Below are 21,138 nucleotides of genomic sequence, written 5' to 3'. Positions count from 1 at the left end.
AGATGTTGGTGGTAAGAAGAATTAGACCATAATACAATTATAAAAGAGTTCACTGAGAAATGAATTCTTAGTTTCCTAGGAAACTGAAAGATGCCTCATCAATTTAACAACTACTCTTCTAAAGGAGGGAAAAAAAGACATGACTACATTAATATGCAAATTGATTTCATGAAGCATTTCAATTCTTTAAACATGAAAAGCGTTAACATATATTGCAGAATTGAGGAAATACTACATATGCAAAGCACTGAGCTACACAAGTATCTAAGAAATTACCATAACATGAGATAACTGGCCCAAAGATCACCCAAAAATCAGTTTTGACTCGGAGGGATATGCTCAGTCCTCAGTCCTGGTAAACTTTTTTCCCACATGGTGGGCTCAGTTAAGACAGAAATTAATGAGGGAAGGGAAGATCTAGATTTTCTGGCTGTGAGGCCATTGACCATACAGCTTTACTGCCAAAAGAGAGCTTAAAAAAAGTGAGTGCACACCCTCTTTTAAGAAACTGAGGCCCAGAAATGTCAAGTAGTTTGCCAAGTGACAAGAAGTATCACAGGCTGGGGATATAGCGCACCTGCCTAGCAAGTGCAAGGCCCTGAGTTCAAACCTCAGTACCACCAAAAGAAAAAAATAACATTTAGATCTGAACCTTAGCTGGATGCCTGTGAGGAGAGGATTATGAGAAACCTATGAGAACTGGACATAAGCACAGCAATGACAAATAATCTGCAGGCTGAGTTGGCACCACCCCAGTCCAGGTGCAGAAAGGGACAAGGGCAAAATGCAGCACAGCTGCTTTCCCTAAAATGTTTAAGTTCAGAGAATAGTGATTGCAGCTTCCTCCTGTTACAGTGTCACGCCTCCCCCCCACTACTGTTCCACCTCCTTGTTTGTGACTGTATATAAAAGACTTGCTGAAGGAGGACAAGGTTGGCTGCTTGCAAGGCATCTGGCTGCTGATGACGCTGGTTGATTCTGCTGCTGCTGGCTGCTTGTAAGGGTGGCTGCTATTGTGTGTCTGAGAGACTAAGGACCGAGACTTTAGGAGTTATGCTAGGGATTAGAGGAAACATGGGACAGTGCAAGTCTAAGACTAAAGAATAGAAAAAAAAGAAAGGCATTAAAGAACAGAAAAGAAATAAGGTTTTAAAGAATAGGGAAAAGCAGCAAAGTAAAAGAGAAGTAAAAAAGAAGTAACAAGGCTGTATGTGTCTCTATCCAAGCACCCAGCACACCTGATCCCAGCTTTTTGCATGTTTGTCTTCTACCTTTTGTCCTTTCTGCATCTCTAGTCACTCCCAGTTAAGTTCGTAGGACAAACTCACACGGGTCTTGAGAGATGGCAGTGGCTCATGCCTGTAACCCTAGCTACTCAGGAGGCAGAGATCAGGAAGATGGCCATTTGAAGTCAGCCCAGACAAATAGTTCCGTGAGATCCTATCTCAAAAAAACCTTCACAAAAAGCCTAGTGGAATGGCTCAAGGTGTAGGCTCTGAGTTCAAACCCCAGTACCACAAAAAAAAAAGAACTGAACCTTACACTTACTTCCATATTGACACACTACTAGATGCAGAGGACATAGCCACAAGCAAGACACCTCTATCAGCAAGGGTAAGAGTCAAGGTGTTGAATCAATTCTGTGACCTTTCCAGTTTCTAGAGACTGACCACAATCCTTGGCTAGTGGCCCCCTTTCTCCATCTTAAATGCCAGCGATGTTATGTATTTCTGACCATTCTTCTGTCCTCACATCTCTTTTTCTAACCTTAGAAGGGAAACATCTTCTGCTTTTTAGGACTGTGTGATTAACTGATTAGGGAGAAATGCCTCAAAGTCAGGGCAACAGGGAGCCCTGCAAGTTTTTAAGAAGAAATACAACAGTATAAAGGATGTTTAGGAACATCAACCTCAAAACGTATTTGTAAATGGAGAGCCATGGAGAGCAAAAGGAGAGTCGGATTAATTAGGGAATTGTTTCAGTCATCTAAAAATGATATGTAGAAGGCTATAAAAAGAAAAGTAGGGAGGAAAAGGAAAAGAATGTTCCTGGTAGCTATAGCTGCCTAACAAACTACCACAAACCTTAGTGGTTTAAAATAGCAATATGTATCTCACTCAGGAGTCTGCAACTGAGACAGGGCTCAGTGCGGATGGCTCATCTCTGCTACATGACTAGGACTGGAACAACTGGGGCCTCATTAGGCATCTGTGCCTTCAGATATCCTTGGTCTCTCCCTGCAATCTCTCCAGGCTGGCAACCCAAGGAATGTCTCACAGGACAGCTGGCTTCCTCCATAATCAGTGTTTTAAGAGAGTAGACTCTATGAAGGCTAGTCTGGCACAATGTCACATCTGCTGCATTCTACTGCTTATGGCAGCCACATAGCCCTCCAGGTTCAAGAGAGGGGACAAAGACTATATCCCTCCAAGGGAAAAATGTCAAAGAATTTGTGACCATCGTTAAGCTGCCATGTACATACATGAGATTTGGATATTAAGAGTAAAAAAGAAAAACAGGATGATTCCTAGATGCCAATACTGGGTCACAAGGTGGTGACAACCACATAGATACAGAAAACGTGTGTGAAAATATAAGAAAAGCATAAAATGAGCTCAGTTTGGGATATGTTGAGCTCGAGATACATGTGGGAAATTCAAATGATGTAAAAGTGGCAGTTGAATATAAACACTGAAAGTTCAGGAAAGAAGTCTAAACTCTAGATCTGTCAACAGATTTTTTTCCCTGTAGTTCTGGGTATTGAACCCAGGGACTTGCACATGTTAGGTAAATTCTCTACCACTGAACTGTATCCTCAACCTGACCTCTAGATATAATTTGGAAATAATCAGTCTTCAGAATGGTGTTCTCAACCATGGTGTATCACACATTATTGTGACATGATCAGTTATAACTTTGATAACAAGGAATTTGTGACTAATACTAGTTGAAGTGTTAAAGTCTGGTTTTTTTTTAAATGCACAAAACGAATGTCACTCTCACTTCCCTCAATATGTAGTACTTTATTCAGTGAAAGATAAATGGTGGAATATAAGGAACTTAGAATTCTAATTTAGGAAAAATATTTTAAATAGTTCAATAATGCAGCATTTTCATTCAGCAACATTAGTACCTTTACCATGAATATTGATTGTTTCTACAAGGAAAATAACTTAGCTTTCTAGACCTGCTCCTCTTCTACTTGGCACCAATTATCAAGACAAATACAGAAGACTCCTCCTCCTCCTCCTTTGGTGAGGGTCACTTTCACCTTCACCAGATCTCACTGTTTTATCTACTAAATATTCTTTCAAATCTCCTCTTTTCTTCATGCCAGGGCCTCATCAACTCAGAAATATAGGATAATAGAAGAAAGTGCAGGTCAAATGAGGTCTTGTTCATAGTAAAGAAGTAAAAGCATGTTTGTATGCTTACAGGAACAACTCAGCAAAACAGGGAAAACTGAAGATGTAGAAAAGAGACTGCTGGACTATTCACTCAGCTATTCACTCACTCATTCATCATATATAGGCTGAAGGCCATTTGTGGGTCAGGCATTATTCTTGGAGTGTACAGTCTAGGAGAGGGGTGGGAAAGGACATAGAAAGCAGGAGGCAATTTAGTAAGTTATTACAATAATCCAGGTGAGACCATGGTAGTTCAGACCAGGATGATGGCAGGTGAGAAGGTTGAAATTCTAGATGTATTTTGAAGGTAGAGTCAATAGGATTTCCTGATTGATTGAACACAAGATGAGATAAAAAGAAGACTCAAAGATAATTCCAAGTATTTTTTTACTTGAGCAATTGGAAGGATGCTGGTGACTAAGGTGGGAAAAGTAAGTGTTAAAGAAGAGTTTTGGACATACCAGCACTTCAGTTTTAGTTAAATCTAATATATAGAATAGGCAGTTAGATATGCAAACTTGGAGTTCAGAGCAAAGGTCTGTACTGGAGATACAACTTTGAGAGTTATCAGCATATAGCAATCTAGTATTTAAAGCTAGAAGACTGGATTAAATCCCCAGGGGAGTATATAAACAAAAATAAAAGAGGAGCAGGATAGAGCTCTGGGATACTACATCAAGAGCTTGTAACTAGAAAAGGTGTCTAAAAAGAAATCGTCTGGTGAAATAGGCAGAAATCAAGAGAATATGGTATCCTAGAAGTCACATGCAGAATGTGTTCCTAGGAGGAACAATCAGTTGAATTCTGCTTGTCAAGTAGTGTTTGCCTAGTATGTGCAAGGCTCTGGGTTTAGTCCCCAGGAACAATGAAAAAAAAGAAAGAAGGAAAGAAAGGGAGGGAGGGAGGGGGAGAAGGAAGGAAGGAAGGAAGGGAGGGAGGAAGGAAGGGAAAAAGGAAGGAAGGGAGGGAGGGCAGGCTCAGAATTAGGTATGGTAACATGGTTATCATTGATAATTTTTTTTTAAAAATTTAGTAGGGCGCTGCAGTGAAAGCCTAATAAAATCTTGTTTAAAAGAGAATGAGAAAAAAGGAATTAGAAAATATACCCTTGAATTTTGCTGAGGGTGGGGAGGAGAAATATAGGGTAGTAGATGAAGAGAGTAGAGGTCAAATAAGTGCTTATTTAAAGAGAAGTAACAGCACGTTTATTTGCTTAGAAGAACAACTCAGTTAAAAAAAGGGGGGGGATTGAAGCAGTAGAAAAGAGAACTGCAGGAATGATGTTCTTGAGCAAGTGATGTAAGGTAGAAGTAGAAAAGTCTATAATCTCAGAGACAGCTCAATGTTTAGTAACAGGAATAGAAGGTAAAGTGTGTGGGTATAAACGCTGGTAGTGGGGAGATGTGGTAGGAAGGCAAGTTGTCTTTTGGCTGCTTTTTTTTTTTTTTTTGGAGGCACTGGGGTTTGAACTCAGGGCTTCACGCTTGCTAGGCAGGTGCTCTTACTACTTGAGCCATTCTACCAGCCCCTGCCTTAATTTTCTAAGTCAGAAGCAAGCTGAGAGTGAGGGTAAGGGAGGTGTTGGCAGTCAGAATTAAGAAAATTATGAAACATTCATTAGGACAGTAAATGTACAAGAGAAATACAAGGTGTTTGCTGAGGCAGCCTCATGGACCCACCCAAGTTTATAGTCCTCAGGAAGTTAGAAGGGGAACACATCAATAAGCATGTATGTTTTTCCCCACCCATGTTCAACTGCAGATTTGGAAAAAATTCAAGTTGTAGATGGATTTTTTGGCTTTGCTTTTCAAACAGGGTCTTACTGTGTAACCCAAGATGGCCTCAAACTTACAGCCTTCTGCCTCAGCCTTCCGAGTGTTGGGATTATTGATATCACCATGCCAGAAATTATCATTTTTTACAGGAGTATGATGTAGAGAGTTAAGTAAGAGAGTCATTTAATGGAATTTAAACAGGACAAGAAGGAAACACCAGGGAAGTGAAGGACAGTGGAAAGGTGATAAAAGTAGACTGTAGATGAAATGAAGGAATCGCATTGTTGGTGTTGGTGTCCTAAGGAGGTGAGGTGGAAAGATAGAAAATGAAGGTCAGAATAGTGTGACTGAAACCAAGAATGACAGAAACCGGTAGCAGTCACTGGTAATGACAGCATTATAAAAGTGCTTGACAGTCATGCATTGTGATGCACACCTGCAATCCCAGCACTTGGTAGGTGGGGCCAGGAAAGTAGATACAGGGCTGAGCTATACAGTGAGACCTTTTGACAAGCAAAATGAGCAAGTTGAGGAACGAGTGGCACATTCCTTTCTCGCATGCAAGCGAGTAGCATGTAGGTAACCTCAGTAGTTTACATCAATGTTTAATCGAACAGGTTGTTTCATTACACATACACAGTTCAGCACAAAAATGCCATCACAAAACAAAAGGCCCTTCCCCTTCTCCCCTCCCCGCCCCAGCCCCCAGTCGCTGAAGGGTAAAGAGACGGCAAAGATTTACACACACACACACACACACACACACACAGACTGAAGTACAGGCAGAAGACACAAAGGGCCATACTGGACCACACATCGCCCCAGCGGGTGGCTCAGCCCCCCGCCCGCCCGCGCCGGCTTTTTAAAATGGGAACAAACGCAGACACGGCCCAGCCCTGAGGCCGCCGGTAAAGAGTCACCGCCCTCGCGACGCCTCCCGGCCCGCTGCTCTAAGGAATTCGCGGGTAAAGTGGGCTTCCCTCCCTTCCTACCCTCATTGCGCGGGTCGGACACAGCTACTGCCAGACCCGCCTTCCTCTTCCCGCGGTCTCTTCACCTGTCAACCTCTCCGCTCGCCCCGCCCCCCGGAAGTGACGACGCTGCGCGTCCCGCCCGCGTCCCGTCGGGCTTCGCGGCGGCGGCGGGAAGATGGCGGCGGCGGGAGCCCTGGAACGGAGCTTCATGGAACTGAGCGGAGTTGAGCGCGAAAGACCAAGACACTTTCGTGAATTCACAGTCTGTGGCGTAGGTACGGAAATGGTCTGGGAGGGCGCGGTCCGATCCTTCCCCTCCGGTTCCTCTTATGGGTTCCTGAGCCCCTGGTTTCTCTAAGTCCACATGCCTATAGCCTCTGGATCAGCGCTTCCCTAGTGTCGGACTTCTTCCTCCGTTTTCCCCTTCCCTTTGTATAGATTGTCAGTCCGTCGCGCTCTGCTTCCTCGGCACCCTCAGTCCCTGTCATCCCAGAAAATCCACGTGTGCAGACTGACCGTGTTCATTTTGCAGGGACTGCAAATGCTGTGGTTGGGGCGGTGAAATACAGTGAGAGCGCGGGAGGCTTCAACTACGTGGAAAGTGGCAAGTTGTTCTCTGTCACCAGAAACAGGTTCATTCACTGGTGAGTGCTGTGTTCTCCGACCCCTCCTCCCCCGGAAGGTAAAGTTGTTCGGTGTGTGAATATTCGTGTCTGTGTTCACCAAGCGTCATTTCTAAAAGAGACTTGTTTTCAGTTCATGTCAGAATCGGGAAAATTCGAGAGAATTCTAGGAGGAGTGTGCTCGTGACAATAGTAAAACTAAAGGAATGTAGGTTAGGTGATAAAGCCTTAACAACTTTAGACGTGAATTATGTCTTTATAGTCTGTATAGCTTCCTGCATTCTGCAGATGCCGTTGAGCTTCTACATGTCAGGCATTGTGCTAGGTATTAGGATGAAATGATGAACAAAAATAACCATTATTTTCATTGTGCAAGATATTTAAGCTGTGTGAGAATACATGTAGACTCATCTTTTATGTGGCAATTTCATGAAGGAAAAAAGCAAAACTAGTGATCACAGCACAGATATATAAATACAGATTTTCATACTTGTCCCAGAAGAAAAGTGTAGGGGTTATGAAACGCTAAGGGGAAGAACAAATGTTATTGATAGTGCAGGGATGAGTTTAGAAAGTCACAGTATAACTGAGATCTGGAGGCTGAAAGGTTACCCAGGCATACAGAAGAAAGGAACCCAGCAAGTACCACATGCAAAAGCCATGAAATGGGAAGAACTTGCCAGGTTTGAGGAACTGGCCAATTGGCTGTGTATAAGTATAGTGGGTAAAACAAAGTGATTTGAGAGCTGCTGAGGCTGGAGAGGTAGGTAGGACTTGGACCATGAGGAACTCTAAGGCCATTTTTAATAATTTTATAATTCTAGTTAGTTACACAGGCGGCAGAGATCAGAAGGATTGAGGTTCAAAGCCAGCCCCAGGCAAATAGTTAGTGAGACCCTATCTCGAAAATACCCAACCAAAATAGGGCTGAAGGAGTGGTTCAAGTTGTAAAGTGCCTGCCTAGCAAGCATGAGGCCCTGAGTTCAGACCACTTGAGCCACTCCGCAGCCCTCCAGAATTTTAGATTTTTAAAGAGTTACTAACTTGATCAACACTGCATTATTAAAAGTTCAGTCTACTTGGTGGAAAGTGAATTTGGGTTGAATATAATGCAAAAGAAAAATTTGCTTTTCTGATGTCCAAATAAGTTGATGCTGATGGCTCAATTGTGGGGGTGGCTAGAAAAAGAGAAATATATGGACTCAAAGTACATTTAGAAGGTAGATCTACTAGGACTTGGTAGTAGATTGAATACAGATAGGTGTTGGTAAAGGAAAAGGACAGCAAGAACAGTTCCCTGTTTTCTAATGTGAGTAACCAGATCTGGACCATTTCAGAGAAAGAAGATGGATTTTAGAAAGATATGAATAATTCTAGACATAAAATTTGAAGTATGTGCAGCAGCTGTTTGGAAGTGTCAAATAGGCATTGAAATTTATAAGTCTGAGGCTCAGAACAGAGACTTATAGAGAAGCACAAGTCTCATCCATTTAAGATATACTTTTCAGGCCTAATATATTTTGGGGCTGCAGATAAAGCAGGAAACAGAATCCCTATTCTCATGGAAGAAGGCAGGCAGTAACAACAACTAAATATGGTTTGTCAGGTAGTAAGTAGAATATAGAACAGAGAACCAAGGGAAGAGGAGAGAAGGATACCTGTGAGGGTTAGTATTTTATATAAGGTAGCAAACAAGACCCAGTGATAAGCTGACATTTGAGTAGAGGAAATAAGAATGTCTGGGAAAAGAATATTTCAGGTAGAGGCTTCTAAGAAAAAGGAACAAAAAGTGTAGAGACCCCTGAGACAGAAGTTTGTTTTTTATGTTCAAAGGGTAAGGGGCCAAGAATGTGTAGTTGAGTGAACAAATTGACTTTGTCAATTATCTTAAGCTTTTGCTCTGAGATGGGAAAAGTTTTAAGAGGAAGACTGTTGTTATCCAAATTGTGTTTTTAAAGGATTGCTGTGATTTCTGTGCTGAGAATAGAGTGTGGGAAAGGGGAGAAGGGTGGGAGCAGAGAGACATAATACAGACTAGAGATGAGATGATGGTGACTGGGACCAGGGTGGCAGGAGTGAACAATGTTCTGATTGTGAATATGTTGTCAAGGAGAATTTGTTATTGCAAAAACTTACTATACCCCAGGTTTTTGTCTAGAGCAACTGGGAGTTATAGAGATGCCAGTAATTGAGAATAGTTTTCTTTTGGGTTTTCTTCCCCTTCTCCCTTCCGCCTCCAGTAATGGAGATTGAACCCAGGACCTCTTACATGCTAGGCAAAGTGCTCTACCATTTGAGCCACGCTCCCTCTCCATACTTCCCCCACCCAGAAATTATGTTTTGGACAGGTTTAGTTTGAGATGGCTAGTAGACATCCAGCATAAAGTTGGGCTAAAGATACAGATTTGGGAATTGTTGCTATTAAACAACACTTAAAACAGTTATAATGAATGAGCCCACCTAGAGAATGAGTAAATCATGATTTCTCAGCCTCTGGCTGTTGGCATTTTGGGCCAGATCAATCTTTGTTGGGGAGTGGGGAGTCTCTCCTGCCCAGTGTAAGGTGTGAGCAGATCCCTGGTCTCTGTCTACTACCTCTGTCCACCACCATTCCACCATCCCAGTTGAGACAACCAATAATCTCGCTAGATATTGCTAAATGTCCTTGGGGAATGGGGAAGAATCACCTCCTTACCCCTCCCACTTCTATTGAGAACCACTTGTATAGAAAAGGTCTGAAGACTGAACTCTGCAGCATTACACCAGTTAGGAAGATTGGGAAACAGCAAAGGAACCCATGAAGTAGTAGCTACTGAGGTGAGACTCAAACAAACAGAGTGATGTCCCAGAAGCTAGGGGAAATACTTCAAGAAAGAGAAGCGTAAAAAACTCTGAAATGCTACATATAAGTCAGGTAAGATGAGAAGTGAAAAATTAACCTTTGCATTGTAGAAGTTTTTGATGACCTTGTCAAGAACGTCTCCAATAATAGGGCAAAAGACTGAGTGGAGGAAGTACAGAACAGTTCTTTCAAGAAGTATTGCTAAAAGGTAAACACAGCAATCAAATAGAACAATGGAAAAAAAGTCTAGAGGAAGCATAATAGTGTACCTATATGCAGTTGTGAATGACTTCACATGCAGTTGAGATGCATGTGGTTGCTAGAGGAAATTCAAGAAACTGGGGAAGTGAGATTTTTTTTTTTAAAAGTCATGGATAATGAAACCATTAAGAATCTTGACAGAGCCAAGGGTGTGACTCAGTGATAGAGCACTTGCCTGGCATGTATGCAGCACTGGGTTCCATCCCCAGCACTGCAAAAAAACAAAATTTAAAAAAGACTAGTATGGCAGGACTAGTATGGAAGAGAGTGACAGTGAACTAGGATCTAAAGTCTTCAAGAAAGAAATCTGTAGATAACATGATCTACTACAGGGGCAGTAGGTAGTAGCTGATACCATAAACTTCAGAGGAGCCCTAAAGTGGCAGTGGGGAATGAGTAGAACATTTGTGTCCAACCTTGAAGACCTACTACAAGGAACGAGGTAAAGAAAGTGACCTCTGTCAGAGAGGACTCTGGTGGGCAGTGTCCTCAAGGAAGATTTAGGAATCAGGAAGGTGAAGAGATTGTTCAGAAATTGTGCCAATGTCATGAGCTAGCAGAAACAAAGTAGTTCTAGGGAATCATCTGAGTCAAATAGTGCTTACAGCCTTAGGAGCAGATAAGGTGTGCCTCTGGAGAATATGTACAGTGAGCAGAGATGATAGTCCAAGACCAGGGTTTAAGGAAACCTGGCATGTAGGAGTCGGTCAAGGAACAGGAGAGGGAATAGCTGGGGAGGTGGGAGGAAAACCAGGAGAAGGTAGTATCTTGGAGATCAAGAGAAGAGACTGTTTTAAGAAGGAAAATGAGCCCAAGTATGTGGAATGCTGCTAAGAGACCAACTAAGAGAAACACTGAAGAGTGTATTAGAATTGATTCAAGGATCTTGGTAAGAAGAAGCTGTAGTAAGGACAAAAGCTGTATTTAATAGGTTTTTTTTTCTTTTATTCATATGTGCATACAATGTTTGGGTCATTTCTCCCCCATTCCCCCGCCCCCTCCCTCTCCCCCTCTACCCCCTCGATACCAGGCAGAAACTATTTTACCCTTATCTATAATTTTGTTGAAGAGGCAGTATAAGCAATAATAGGAAGGACCAAGGGGTTTTGCTAGTTGAGATAAGGATAGCTTTACAGGGAGTTGACTTGCATTGCTTTCCTGTGCATGTGTGTTACCTTCTAAATTAATTCTTCTCAAACTAACTTTTCCTCTAGTTACTGGTTCCTTTCTCCTATTGGCCTCTGTCGCTTTAAAGTATCTGCATTAGTTTCTCGGCATTGAGGGCAACAAATGCTTTCTAGTTTTTTGGGTATCTTCCCTATCCTCATATCTCCCAAGTGTGCTCTCGCTTTATCATGAGATCAAAGTCCAATCTCCTTGTTGTGTTTACCCTTGATCTAATGTCCGCATATGAGGGAGAACATATGATTTTTTGTCTTTTGGGCCAGGATAACCTCACTCAATTCTTCTTCATGGCTGCATAAAATTCCATTGTGTATAGATACCACATTTTCTTAATCCATTCGTCAGTAGTGGGGCATCTTGGCTGTTTCCATAACTTGGCTATTGTGAATAGTGCTGCATAAACATGGTTGTGCAGGTGCCTCTGGAGTAACCTGTGTCATGGTCTTTTGGGTATATCCCCAAGAGTGGTATTGCTGGATCATATGGTAGATCAATATTTAGATTTTTAAGTAGCCTCCAAATTTTTTTCCAGACTAGTTGTACTAGTTTACATTCCCACCAGCAGTGTAAGAGGGTTCCTTTTTCCCTGCATCCTCGCCAACACCTGTTGTTAGGGTGTTGCTAATGATGGCTATTCTAAAAGGGGTGAGGTGGAATCTTAGTGTGGTTTTAATTTGCATTTCCTTTATTGCTAGGGATGGTGAGCATTTTTTCATGTGTCTTTTAGCCATTTGAATTTCTTCTTTTGAGAAAGTTCTGTTTAGTTCACTTGCCCATTTCTTTATTGGTTCATTAGTTTTGGGAGAATTTGGTTTTTTAAGTTCCCTATATATTCTGGTTATCAGTCCTTTGTCTGATGTGTAGCTGGCAAATATTTTCTCCCACTCTGTGGGTGTTCTCTTTAGTTTAGAGACCATTTCTTTTGATGAACAGAAGCTTTTTAGTTTTATGAAGTCCCATTTATCTATGCTGTCTCTTAGTTGTTGTGCTGCTGGGGTTTTATTGAGAAAGTTCTTACCTATACCTACTAACTCCAGAGTATTTCCTATTCTTTCCTGTATCAACTTTAGAGTTTGTGGTCTGATATTAAGATCCTTGATCCATTTTGAGTTAATATTGGTATAGGGTGATATTCACCGATCTAGTTTCAGTTTTTTGCAGACTGCTAACCAGTTTTCCCAGCAGTTTTTGTTGAAGAGGCTGCTTTTTCTCCATTGTATATTTTTAGCGCCTTTGTCAAAGATAAGTTGGTTATAGTTGTGTGGCTTCATATCTGGGTCCTCTATTCCACTGGTCTTCATGTCTGTTTTTGTGCCAGTACCATGCTGTTTTTACTGCTATTGCTTTGTAATATAGTTTGAAGTCGGGTATCGTGATACCTCCAGCGTTGTTCTTTTGACTGAGTATTGCCTTGGCTATTCGTGGCCTCTTGTGTTTCCATATAAATTTAATGGTAGATTTTTCAATCTCTTTAATAAATGTCATTGGAATTTTGATGGGAATTGCATTAAACATGTAGATTACTTTTGGGAGTGTAGACATTTTTACTATGTTGATTCTACCAATCCATGAGCATGGGAGATCTCTCCACTTTCTATAGTCTTCCTCAATCTCTTTCTTCAGAAGTTTATAGTTTTCCTTATAGAGGTCATTGACATCCTTTGTTAAGTTTACACCTAGGTATTTGATTTTTTTTGAGGCTATTGTAAATGGTATTCTTTTCATATATTCTTTCTCAGTTCATTATTGGTGTATAGAATTGCTAGTGATTTTTCTACATTGATTTTATATCCTGCTACCTTGCTATAGCTGTTGATGGTGTCTAGAAGCTTTTGAGCAGAGTTTTTTTGGGTCTATAAGGTATAGGATCATATTGTCTGCAAATAGGAATATTTTGACAATTTATTTACCTATTTGTATTCTTTTATTCCTTCTTCTTGCATAATTGCTCTGGCTAGGAATTCCAGTACTATGTTGAATAGGAGTGGAGATAGTGGGCATCCTTATCTAGTTCCTGATTTTAGAGGGAATGTTTTCAGTTTTTCACTGTTAAGTATAATGCTGGCTGTAGGTTTGTCATAGATAGCTTTTATAATGTTGAGGTACTTTCCTTCTATTCCTAGTTTTCTTAGAGCTTTTATTATGAAATGGTGTTGGATCTTATCAAAGGCTTTTTCTGCATCTGATGAGATGATAAGTGGTTTTTGTCTTTGATTCTGTTAATGTGGTTTATTAAATTTATTTTCGTATGTTGAACCACCCCTGCATTCCTGGGATGAAGCCTACTTGGTCGTGGTAAATGATCTTTTTGATGTGTTGTTGAATTCAGTTTGCCATTATTTTATTGAGGATTTTTGCATCAATGTTCATTAAGGAGGTTGGCCTATAGTTCTCCTTTTTGGAGGTGTCTTTGCCTGGTTTTGGGATAAGTGTAATACTGGCTTCATAAAATGAGTTAGGCAGTTTTCCTTCCCTTTCTATTTCGTGGAACAGTTTAAGGAGGGTTGGTATTAGTTCTCTTTAAAGGTTGATAAATTCAGCAGAGAATCCATCAGGTCCTGGACTTTTCTTTTTTGTGAGACTCTTGATTGCTGCTTCAATTTTATTTTGTGTTATAGATCTATTCAGGTGTTTAATGTCCTCTTGGTTCAGTTTTGGATGATCATAAGTATCTAGAAATCTGTCCACTTCCTCAAGATTTTCAAATTTATTTGAATATAGGTTCTCAAAGTAGTCTCTGATGATTTCCTGGACTTCCAGGTGTTTCTTGTTATCTCCCCTTTTGCATTCCTGATTTTACTCTTTTTAGTCAGGTTTGCCAGGGGTCTATCAATCTTGTTTATTTTTTCAAAGAACCAACTTTTGGTTTCATTAATTCTTTGTATGGTTTTTTTGGTTTCTATTTCATTGAGTTCGGCTCTTACTTTTATTATTTCTCTCCTATTTGTTTGGGGATTTGCTTGTTCTTGTTTTTCTAGGAGTTTGAGATGTATCATTAGGTCATTGATTTGAAATCTTTCAGTCTTTTTAATATATGCATTCATGGCTATAAACTTTCCTCTCAGGACTGCCTTTGCTGTGTCCCATAGGTTCCGGTAGGTTGTGTTTTCATTTTCATTGACTTCCAGGAACCTTTTAATTTCCTCTTTTATTTCATCAGTGACCCATTGTTCATTGAGCAATGAGTTACTCAGTTTCCAGCTGTTTGCGTGTTTTTGTCTTTATTTTTGTTGTTGAATTCTAGTTTTATTGCATTGTGATCAGATAGAATACATGGTACAATTTCTATTTTCTTATATTTGCTGAGGCTTGCTTTGTGCCCTAGGATATGATCTATTTTGGAGAAGGTTCTGTGAGCTGCTGAGAAGAATGTATATTATGTAGAAGTTGGATGGAATTGTCTGTAGACATCAACTAGGTCCATTTGATCTCTGGTATGTTTTAGATCTTGGATATCTAAATTGATTTTTTGTTTGGATGACCTATCTATTGATGATAGTGGGGTGTTAAAGTCTCCCACAACCACTGTGTTGGAGTTAATATATGCTTTTAGGTCCTTCAGGGTATGTTTGATGTAATTGGGTGCATTGACATTGGGTGCATATAGGTTGATAATTATTATTTCCTTTTGGTCTATTTCCCCTTTTATTAGTATGGAATGTCCTTCTTTATCTCATTTGATCAATGTAGGTTTGAAGTCTGCTTTGTTGGAGATAAGTATTGATACTCCTGCCTGTTTTCAGGGGCTACTGGCTTGGTAAATTTTCTTCCAGTCTTTCATCCTAAGCCTATGCTTATTTCTGTCAGTGAGATGGGTCTCCTGTAAGCAACAAATTGCTGGATCTTCCTTTTTAATCCAGTTTGTCAAACGGTGCCTTTTGATTGGGAAATTAAGGCTGTTAACATTAAGTGTTAGTATTGACAGGTATGTGGTGATTCCTGTCATTTAGTTGTCTTAGTTGTTTGAGGGTTTCATTGTGTGTAGCTAAATCGATGTTACTCTCTACTTTCTTGCTTTTTCTTTCCCAAACTGCCTGCCCTTTCATGGTTATGTTTGGTTTCACTTTCTGTGTGCAGAATCCCTTGAAGAATCTTTTGTAGTATTGGTTTTGTGGTCATATATTGTTTTAGTTTCTGCTTATCATGGAAGACTTTTATTGCTCCATCTTTTTTGAATGATAATTTTGCTGGGTAGAGTATCCTAGGGTTGAAATTATTTTCATTCAGTGCCCAGAAGACCTCACCCCAAGCTCTTCTTGCTTTTAATATTTCTGCTGTGATTTTGATGGATTTATCTTTGTATGTTATTTGTTTTTTCTCTCCTACAGCCTTCATATTCTTTCTCTAGTCTCTGTACTTGTTGTTTTAATGATAATATGTCGTGGGGTAGTTCTGTTTTGGTCAGGTCTGTTTGGAGTTCTGGAGGTTTCCTGTACATGTATGGACATAGTTTTCTCTAGATTTTGGAAATTTTCTGTAATTATTTTGTTGAATATGTTATGCATTCCTTTTTCTTGCACCTCTTCTCCTTTTTCAACGCCCATGATTCTCAGGTTTGGTTTTTTGATGGTGTCAGTAAGTTCTTGCATTTTCTTTTCACAGGTTTTGAGTTGTTGAAGTAATAGTTCTTTGGTTTTTCCTTTAATTACCATTTCATCTTTGAGTTCTGAGATTCTCTTTTCTGCTTGCTCTAGTCTGCTGGATTGACCTTCCATTTTGTTTTGCATTTCTGTTTTGTTCTTTTTTTGAGGTTTTCCATATCCTGAGTCGCTTCCTTTTTAATATTGTCTGTTTTCATTCTGAGTTCATTTATCTTTTATTTATTGTGTTCTTTGTTTCACTTTGATATTTATACAGTACTTCTATCGTTTCTTTTATTTGTTCTTGTGCTTTCTCAAATTCTCTATTTTTGTGGTCTTGGAATTTCTTGAGTGTCTTCTGTACATTTTGGTTGACATATCCAGTATCATATCTATAAAATTTTCATTGATTACTTGCAGGATTTCTTCTTTCAGGGTGTTCTTTTGGGCTTCATTGGGTTCTTTGGCATAGTTTATCTTCGTTTTGTTGGAGTCTGGATCTGGGTATCTGATTTCTTCATTTCCCTCTGGTTCCTGTACTAATTTATTATTGGGGGGGAAATGTTTCCCCTCTTTTTTCTGTCTTCCCATCATTGCCCTTGCTATTGTTACTGTTCCTATACTGTGTGTAATTCCATGTTGTCTAGCTTGTAATAATAACAATGGTGATATCTAGAATGGAAGGGTGATAGGAGAGGCAAAGGAAAGAAGGTAAAGAAAAAGGAAAAAAACAAAACAAACAAAACCAAAAACAGAGCCAAAGAAATAAACAGGGATAGATAGTGTACTAATCAACAGTAAGCTAAACAGGCATTAGAGAGATGGAGAGAGTATAATAAAAAAAACCCAAGTTCAAGTGCAATAAAGTTTGTCTTAATAATTTTGGTGTTAAAAAGATAATAAAAAAAAAAAAACAATAATTTTGGTGTTAGTCCTTCAGCCTCCAGGCCTGAAGACTTCTCAGTGTCTGTGAAGTAGTTCTGTCGTTTTCTCATCAAACAAAAAACAAAACAAAACAAAAAAATCCTAAGTTCAAATAAATGCAATACAGTTTCAGTTAGTCCTTCAGCATCTGGTGGTGTTGTCTTCATCAAAGGAAGAGGGGAAAAAAAAGGGAGTCTGGAGACAGCTTTGTGGGTGTCTATCTGAGGCTGTGACTCACCTGCCTCCTACTGTCAGCCATCTGCTGCTGCAGGCTTTATTTAGAGTTCTGGACCCATGTCCCTTTTGTTTCCTCCAGTATACAGCCCTACCCGCCTTTTGCAATTGCCGTCTTTTTTGCATGGGAAGTGGCCTTCCCCACTCTTCGGTGGAGCTTTCCACACCACAGCTGCTGTTACAAGCCTTCCCCTCTCCAAGCACACTGGAGGAGGTGGCGCCACTCCTGCCTTCTCTGTCCTGCTTGTTTATTTACAGTTGACATGAGGGAGTGCCCTCCCCCACTCTGGTGGAGCTTTCCACAGGACAGCCGCAGGTACAAGCTTTCCTCTCTCCAAGGTTGCTGTGCGGGTGCTGCTGCTCCTGCCTTCTCTGGCCAGCTTGTTTATTTATAGTTCACCTGAGGGATTGGCCATCCCCCATTCTCCGGAGCTCAGGGCTTCCCACCCTCTTTGCTACCTGTCTTTTTTTTCAGCTGCTTCTTTATTATTCAGTTTGTTTTTTTCTCTTTTTTTCCCCCTGGGTGGGGGTCAGTCTGTCCAGTGGGCTATGCTGATCTGGCCCAGGGTTGTTTGTGGGAGTAGCGTGTGCCGCTGAGCTCACCTGGTGGTCTGCATCTCCCAGGTAGGTTAGGAGCTGGAGTCTGGTGGCACAGGAGCCCTCCTGGTTTCTCCGCTTGACGTGTAGTGGAGATGCTATGCATGGGCTGAGGGTGTGGAGATGAGGAGTTTTGCCTCTTCTTGGTGGTTTTTCCTGCAAGGTGTATCTCCAGCGTCTCTCCAAGATTTTACTTTAGGAAGCACTCTTTCTGCTTCCTTCCTCTAGTCACCATCTTGGAATCCCTCCTCTTTAATAGGTTTTTAAAAATATGAGCAAGGTTGCCAATGTGGTGGTGCATGCCTTTAATTCTAGCTACTTGGGTGGCAGAGCTTGGAGAATCTTGAGTTTGAGGCCAGCCTGGACAAAGTTAGACAGTATTTCAAAAATAAAATAAAAAAGCAGAAGAGCTGGGGTCACAGCTCAAGTGTTAGGTACAAGGCTCTGAGTTCAACCCCAGTACTGGGGTGGGGGGGTGGGTAACAGACATGAGAGAGGTGAGAAAACTTGGCTGTGTAGGGGAATGGACATGATAACTGGATTGAAAAGTGCTGGGAAGGGAGAGGCCAGGGAAGAATGTATTTGAATGTCAAAGGAAGGCCCTGGAAAGAGAGATGGATGCAGGAGGGATATACTTGAGAAAGTCAGAGATTGACATTTAATTGGTAGAAGGAGACTTGCTTTTTGGGGAAGGATGCAGGTTACGTGGTAGATGAGGTAATAGAAGTTAAGGACTCCCAGCATGGTGCTTTTTGTGATTCCAAGGCTACCAAACGGTAAAGATGCAGCTGGAGGAGACTGCCCTACATCCTAGCACAGGTCTGGCTTTTTTTAAGCACAGTGTATACTGTATCATTTCTTCTCTGTCTGTTTTAAGATCTTTTTGTAAGGATTGATTGCTTGATTGATTGATTTAAGACTATTAAGAATATTAACATGGGCTAAGAGCATGGCTCAGTGGTAGAGTGCTTGCATGAGACTCCGAGTTCAAATGCCAGCACCACAAAACAAAAAAAAAGAATAACAGCTTTAAATGCCTTATTTTTTCTTGTTACTGCTTTAAGTTGTGTTTCTCACCGGATTTTATATCCCTCAATAAGGATCGATAGATTTTAAAATTCTTTTGGCTCTATGAAAAGAAAAATGTGAATTCATTCATAACAATTTTTTTCATCTTCTCCATTATGAGTGAGATGAAACAGCTGAATCAGAAGCAACTCCAAAATTTACATATACCAAAGATGACAGTCCCAGGAGTAAGAGCTGAGTTTCAGTAAAGGAAGGATTCATAATGGGATACTTTTTGGGTAGAGTTTCTCCTGTGCTTATTCAAGGAAACTGTCACAAAAAAGGAAAGAAAAAGGCTTTAGAGAGATACTTGAAAAAGGAAGGCAGCTAAATTGGAGGGAAAAAATGAAGGGAATTTGAGATGGTGAAGCTCAGAAGGAGACTTTGTGGTCACAACAGTTTGAATAAAAGAGAATATATTTACTTGAGAGGAGCAAAGGGGATAAAACTAGAAGCTAGAGCTGGACATGGTTAGTGTTTGCCTGTAATTCCAAGTTCACGCGAGGCAGAAAGCAGGAGGATCGCAGTTCCAGGCCCAAATGGGACAAGATGTTGGAAGACCCCATTTCAACAAACAAGTTGGACTTTGAGCAGATACTCAAGTCCTTTATGTAAAATGGCATAGTATTTGCACCTAACCTATGCATGCCCTATCATATACTTTAAATGATCTCCAGATCACTTTATAGTGCTTAATACAATGTAAATGCTGTATAAATAATCATTATACTGTTTCATTCAGGGAATAATGATGAGAAAAAATCTGTACATGCTCAGTACAGGTGAAATTTTTCTTTTCCAAGTATTTTCAATTAATGGTTGGTTGAATGCGCAGGTACAGAATTCATAGACATATAAGATCAACTGTAGTCTGAGACGGGGTAACCAGTTCAGTTGTAGAGAAAGAAAGGGAAAAGCAGTGTCAGAAAGAGGAAAGCAGCAGAGTTTGGCAGATCACCTGTGTTAGTCAACTTTCTGTTACTATAACAAATACTTGGAATAATCAACTTACAAAGAGAAAAGGTTTATTTGGACTCCATTCTGGCAGTTCCATTCCAGGATTGACTGACTCTTGCTTTTTTGGGCCTGTGGCAAGGCAGCAACACCTGGCTCACCAGTGGCCAAGAAGCAAAAGAAAAGAGGAAAGAACTGACATCTCACTATCCATTTCAAGGGCAAACCCTTAATGACCTAAAATCTCACACTGGGCCCCACCTTTTTAAGGTTCTACCACCTCCCAATAGTGTCTCCCTGGGAACCAATCTTTTAACACATGGACCTTTAGAATACATTCAAGATCTAAACTAGGATCACACATTCTGAGTGGAACATAGAACAGTAAATGTTTTCTAGGAATGCTTAAAGATGACAAATACTTAGAAATTAAAAGTAAGAAATGTCTTGCTCAAAATAGGGTAACATGAAATTTCTGTGATAGTAAAAGGGTAGGCATAGGCAATAGAGGTTGTTAGAGGTGCTTTTTTGTAGTTAAGAGTTTTAATCTGAATTTAAAGTCAGATGTAGTGGCCTTAGACAAATACTTTGTCTCCTGTTGTAACTTGAGTTTGAATAGTTTTTTGTTTTGTTTTGTTTTTTACCAAGTGTCTGTGCATTTTATCAAAAAGCATTTATTTAGCTAAGAACCTGTGGCTCATGCCTGTAATCAAGGCTAACCAGGCAAAAAGTTTGTGAGATCCATTTGAATGGAAAAAATCTGGATGTGATGGTATGCACCTGTCATCCCAGCTACTGAGGGAAGAGAAAAATAGGAGGATCATGATCCAGGCAGCCTGAGCAAAAAGTGAGAGCCTGTGTGCAGAATAACCAGAGTAAAAAGGGCTGGAGGTGCGACACAAGTCAGAGAACACCTACCTCACAAGTGCAAAGCCCTGAGTTCAAACCCCAGTATTAAAAGAGTTGGGGGTATGGCTTGAATGGTAGAGAGCCTGCCTAGCAAGTATGAGGCCCTCAGTTGAAGTCCTAGTACCACTTAAAAAAAAAAGCATTTATTGACTTGGTGGAGTGGCTCAAGCAGTAAGAGTGCCTATTTAGCAGGCAAACCCCAGTGCTTCAAAAAAAAAATGTTTATTGAATGCACACTAGCTCTGATCCAATCACTTTGCTGGGTATAAGGATATTCATGTGTACATGACAGCTATCTCTACACTCCCAGAGCTCGCCTTTATTAGTGAAAAGTTCCTTTCTAGGAGTAAAAGTAAGTCAGGATAGCTTATTAGAATAGAAACTAACCTTGGTATGTTCAGCATACAATTTTTTTTTATATATTTTAAAATACTTCTTTAAGCTATACACGGTGGCTTATGCCTCTCATCCTAACTGCTTAGAAAAAGGAGGAAATTGGGAAGATTGTGGGGAGAAGCCAGTCCGAGTAAACAGTTGGTGAGACCCCCACCTCAAAGGAAAAAAGCTGGGCGGAGTGGTATGCTGCTATTATCCCAGCTATGTGGGAAACATAAATAAGAGGATCACAGTCCAGGCAAACCAGGGAATAAAAAACAAGAACCCTAGTCTTTTTGTTTGTTTTTGGCAGTACTGGGGTTTGAACTCATGGCATCACGCTTGCTAGGCAGGCACTCTACCGTTTGAGTCACTCCACTAGCTCATGCCATACCCTATTAAAAAAATTACTAAAGCAAGTAATTTAGCC

The 21,138-nt window shown here is 40.5% G+C and overlaps 1 protein-coding gene across 4 annotated transcripts in view; it reads left to right on the top strand.

Moving 5' to 3' along the window:
- Nucleotides 1-6,279: 6,279 nt before the first annotated feature.
- The window catches only part of Nup160 (nucleoporin 160), a 61,047-nt gene continuing 46,188 nt past the window's right edge, over nt 6,280-21,138 (top strand). For 3 of the 4 annotated variants that reach the window (XR_012438515.1, XM_020180040.2, XM_074045604.1), the window contains exons 1-2: nt 6,280-6,431; nt 6,689-6,800. Coding sequence is in view for 2 of the 4 variants with exons in the window: in XM_020180040.2 (XP_020035629.2) it covers nt 6,332-6,431; nt 6,689-6,800 (212 nt within the window). In the remaining 2 variants the exon portion in view is untranslated. Of the gene's footprint in view, nt 6,432-6,688; nt 6,801-16,562; nt 17,430-21,138 lie in introns of those variants that run through there. The other variant, XM_074045590.1, reaches the window with a different exon arrangement.

This window comes from Castor canadensis, chromosome 1, assembly GCF_047511655.1.
Source record: "Castor canadensis chromosome 1, mCasCan1.hap1v2, whole genome shotgun sequence".
NCBI lineage: Eukaryota > Metazoa > Chordata > Mammalia > Rodentia > Castoridae > Castor > Castor canadensis.
Note: the sequence above shows the minus strand (reverse complement) of the source record. Positions and strands in the feature narration are given on the sequence as shown.